Source organism: Otolemur garnettii, unplaced genomic scaffold (assembly GCF_000181295.1).
Source record: "Otolemur garnettii isolate 467f Iridium unplaced genomic scaffold, OtoGar3 scaffold00054, whole genome shotgun sequence".
In the NCBI taxonomy this organism is placed as follows: Eukaryota; Metazoa; Chordata; class Mammalia; order Primates; family Galagidae; genus Otolemur; species Otolemur garnettii.
In genome coordinates this window covers 8,443,773-8,445,288 of record NW_003852449.1, presented here as the reverse complement: position 1 = coordinate 8,445,288, position 1,516 = coordinate 8,443,773, and the positions used below count along the sequence as shown (strand labels likewise).

The 1,516-nt window shown below is 37.0% G+C and overlaps 1 protein-coding gene across 1 annotated transcript in view; it reads left to right on the top strand.

The window, feature by feature from the left end:
• The window catches only part of TOGARAM1 (TOG array regulator of axonemal microtubules 1), a 73,226-nt gene that overhangs the window by 46,593 nt on the left and 25,117 nt on the right, over positions 1–1,516 (top strand). Inside the window, exon 11 of the mRNA XM_023514520.1 lies at positions 362–512. Coding sequence (XP_023370288.1) covers positions 362–512 — 151 coding nt within the window. The remainder of the gene's footprint in view (positions 1–361; positions 513–1,516) is intronic.

Sequence of the window (1,516 nt, the reverse complement as noted above, 5' to 3'; positions counted from 1 at the left end):
GAAAATAATTTTATGGTTGGGGGTAGCTATAACATGAGGAACAGTATTAAAGGATTGTGGCATTAGGAAGGTTGAGAACTACTCCTATACATGTACTTTATATACAAACAGATGTATGTATATACAATCATTTTCTAGGATACACTCAATTAGTGACAAATTAATAGAGTAAGGCACAAATTTATTGGATATCAGTACCTTGTAATTCTAGTAAATTTTATGATTTCTTGAATAAGGATTAAGAAATTATAGTTTATTCTGTATAGACATTTAATGTACACATATACAGTTATCTGAAATGAAGATATTTTAAATGTCAGGTTCCCTGAATACTTTCAGATATTTCAACTTTTTTATGCAGACTAAAGTTTCTATTTCAAAATCTACCTATGACAAGATGAAGCAAAAGAGAAAAGAAAAAGAACTTTTTGACATTAAAGACTGCGAAAAGAAGGAACAGAATCCCTGGGAACAAATGAAACAAACAGGAAGTGAGAAAACGGCATCTGAAAGTAAGTGGCATGTAAATTCTGGCGTAGGTGCTTTTTCTGGTAACATTGCAAAACTGGATGAAAAATGGCTTACCTAAGGTTGATACATAACTAAGAGTGGAATATATTGACCTATAATGCTAAAATGTGTAGTACTGTGGGATGTAGAGGCAGATGGATTGCCTGAGCAGTTGGAGACTAGCCAGATGAATTGCCTGAGCTCAGCAGTTGGAGACTAGCCTGAGCAAGAGTAAGACCCCACTTTATTAAATTTTTTTTTTAAGAGACAGAGTCTCACTTTATTGGCCTTGGTAGAGTGCTGTGGAGTCACAGCTCACAGCAATCTCCAACTCCTGGGCTTAGGGGATTCTCCTGCCTCAGCCTCCCAAGTAGCTGGGACTACAGGTGCCCACCACAACGCCCGGCTAAGGACCCCACTTTAAAATAAAAACCAGCCAGGTGTTGTGGCAGGTGCCTGTGGTTCTAGCTACTTGGGAGGCTGAGGCAAGAGAATCGCTTGAGCCCAAGAGTTTGAGGTTGCTGTGAGCTATGATACCATGGTACTTAATCCTCGGGTGACTGAGTGAGACTCTATCTCAAAAGAAATACAAAACAAAAACACTAAAATTTGCCAGAGCCAGTAGCTTCTATTTTAATCATATATGACTACTATAGTATTAGTTTGTTCTCATAAAAACAAAAATGATTGTTTTTCTCTCTTCTAGATTTAAACATTTTTGGAGATGAGATTGGGGATATCAAAAAATGAGAATTCTCCTTTAGAAAACATTGCTTTCAACCCTCCATTGAAAGGAGGGTCCAGTTTAAAACAGTCACTGTGTTTAGTATTTTCAGATTCAAGTAAGTCACTTATTTAAATGCAAAGACTAAAGTCACAAATGCTTGTTAAGCTGACGATACCACATGTGGTTCAGTGCATTTGTGATGGAAAGAACCTCTGAACCAAGAGTCAGTAGACAGACCTGGCTTCTTTTTTTTTTTTTTTTTTTTTTGAGACAGAGCCT